The following is a 2,950-nucleotide window of genomic DNA, read 5'->3' as shown; positions in this document are numbered from 1 at the left end:
AAAACAAAGAGAAGTTTTCTTAAATTTCAAATTTTTCTTTACAAATCTCACCGACCTATCATTTTCATCTAGGACTCAAATCTATACGGTCAAAACAAATGATTGACAAGTGACCATGGTAAAAGTGTGATCATACCTGCATTTTAAATTCTTGCAAACCGGATATTCCATGAGTATCACATATTATATTATTGTCTAATCACTCTTAATGTTTACTCTTATTAGTGAAAGATGCCACCAAAAAGAAGAGGTAGACCTCCAGTTAACCAAGGTCCAACCAATGGAACCAACCAAGGCGGAAAAAATACTAATGCTCCACCAGATCCTAATGATTCCATTGTCATACTAACAGAACTACTCAACCAGCACTGTCAGAACCAACCACCAGTAGCTGGGGCTCAGCCAGCCAGGCAAGCCTAAAATGTTTCCTCCTTTAAGTCCTTTAAATCCTTGAATCCTCCAGAGTTTCAGGGGACATCTGACCCTATTACTGCTAGGGTTTGGCTTAGGGACATTGAGAAGACCTTTGAAATTATTGGTGTCAAGAATGATAAGAAGACTTTATTTGCGGCCTATATGCTCAAAGGAGAAAGTTAACTATTAGTGGAAGGCTAAGAGAAACCTAGAAGGGACTGTTGTTATTCCCTGGGACAGGTTTATGGAACTGTTCTAAGAAAAATATTTTCCCCGACATATGGAAGCTCAAATGGAATTGAAGTTTCTTGAACTAAAGCAAAATAATATGACTGTGGCAGAATATGAGAATAAGTTCTCAGAACTATCTAGGTTTGTACCACATTACGTTGACACTGATGCGAAGAGAACCAGACATTTCCAATAAGGGCTGAAGCCCTAGATTCAGAATAGAGTTGTTATATTAGAGAATTTAGGTTATGCAACACTGGTGCAGAAAGCACAGATTGTCGAGAGCGGAGCATATTTGTATCCAAAGGAGAAGGGTAGAAATAAGCGCAAGTTTCATTCAGATGAAGGGAGTGTTAACCGTAGGCTCGACCGGAACCAGGGCATGCGACTATTCATGAAGCGAGAAGACCGGAAGCTTAATGATAAGAGGAGGGAGAATAAAGGGGATTATCGATTCCGAACCAATCCAACAGCAAACTTGATTCAAGAAAGACCTCAGTGGCCAGAGTGCAAAACGTGCGGGAAGAGGCATAACGGACGTTGTCGCTTGGAAGAAAGGACCTGTTATACCTGCGGAAAGAAGGGACATCTGTCCTTTAATTGCAAGGAGAAGATGCTGAATTGTTATTCATGTGAGAAAAAAGGGACATTACGCTAGAGAATGCCCCCAAAAGAACAAGGGAGATTTTGTGCCCAGACTTGAAGCACCTCCACCGAAAGGAAATACCAACAACAATGCCAAGCCCAACAGAGGCAGTACCAATGCTATGCCTGTCGCTCGCACCTTCAACATGACTCTTAAGGATGCTCTGGCAGACAATGATGTGATTGCAGGTACGTTACTATTAAATTCTGTGGATGCATGTGTGTTGATTAATTCTGATGCAACTAAATCCTTCATATCTGAAAACTTTGTTAATAAATTGGGATTAAAACCGATACCTTTAGAAAAAATCTTGGCAGTAGAGATTGTGAATAAAGAAGTTATTCCCGTTGGTCAGGTATGTCAGGGATGTAAAATAGAGATTCAAGGGAAACCCTACTATGTTGACCTTATTCCATTTAAGTTAGGAGAATTTGATGTAATTATGGTGATGGATTGGTTAGCCCGTGCTGATGCACAAATAAATTACATATCTAAGCGAGTCAGCCTGAAAGGACCAAATAATAAGAGGATCACATTACGAGGACAGAAGCAGGCCCGGAAGTTTTTGACCGCACTGCAAGCAAAGAGATTGTTACGCCAAGGCTATCAGTCCTATTTAGCACATGTAGTGGACACAAACAAGGATGTTCCCCAGATAGAGAATATTCCGGTAGTAAAAGAATTTAAAGATGTCTTTCCTGATGACTTACCTGGACTACCCCCTGATAGGGAAATTGAGTTCACGATAGATCTTGCTCCAGGAACTACACCTATTTCAAAAGTTTCGTATAGAATGGCAACGGTATAAATGAAAGAATTTCACTCAACTCCAAGAGCTTTTGGATAAAGGCATAATTAGGCCAAGTGTATCTCCGTGGGGAGCTCCAGTTTTATTTGTTAAAAAGAAAGATGGATCGATGTGATTGTGTATTGACTATCAAGGGCTTAACAAGCTGACAATCAAGAATAAATATCCGTTGCCTCGAATTGATGATTTGTTCGACCAACTCAGGGGAGCCACGTGCTTTTCAAAGATTGATTTATATTTTGGATACCATCAGTTAAAGATATGACCAGAAGACATACCCAAAACAGCGTTTCGTATTCGATACAAACACTACGAGTTTCTAGTGATATCATTTGGACTAACCAACGCGCCGGCAGCATTCATGGATTTAATAAATTGAGTGTTTAAGAAATACCTTGACAAATTCGTGATTGTTTTTATCGATGACATCCTGATCTATTCAAGATCCCTCGGAGAACACTCAGAACATCTAAGACTGGCATTGCAAACCTTGAGGAAGGAAAAGTTATACACGAAATTTTCCAAATGCAAGTTCTGGTTAGATAAAGTTCAATTCCTCGGTCACATTGTTAGAGGAGAAGGTATTTTAGTAGATCCAGCCAAAGTAGAAGCAGTTTCAAATTGGGAGAGACCCAAGATACCAACAGAAGTCCGCAATTTCTAGGCAACTAAAAGAGTATGAGACGAGGTATTCTACTCATGATCTAGAATTGGCATCTATAGTCTTCGCTCTAAAGATTTGGTGGCACTACTAATACGGAGAAAAGTGCGAAATCTTCACGGACCATAAAAGTTTGAAATACATCTTTACGCAAAAGGAGCTGAACATGCGCCCGAGAAGATAGTTGGAA

The 2,950-nt window shown here is 40.0% G+C and overlaps 1 protein-coding gene across 1 annotated transcript; it reads left to right on the top strand.

The window, feature by feature from the left end:
* Window positions 1-1,436: 1,436 nt before the first annotated feature.
* Window positions 1,437-2,099, top strand: LOC141719224 (uncharacterized). Its single transcript, XM_074521601.1, has one exon. It carries the CDS (start codon window positions 1,437-1,439, stop codon window positions 2,097-2,099), a length of 663 nt encoding a protein of 220 aa, XP_074377702.1.
* Window positions 2,100-2,950: the final 851 nt, after the last annotated feature.

Source organism: Apium graveolens, chromosome 4, assembly GCF_009905375.1.
Source record: "Apium graveolens cultivar Ventura chromosome 4, ASM990537v1, whole genome shotgun sequence".
NCBI classification, from domain to species: Eukaryota; Viridiplantae; Streptophyta; class Magnoliopsida; order Apiales; family Apiaceae; genus Apium; species Apium graveolens.
The sequence above is the reverse complement of the archived record's forward strand: the minus strand, read 5'-3'. Positions and strand labels throughout refer to the sequence as shown.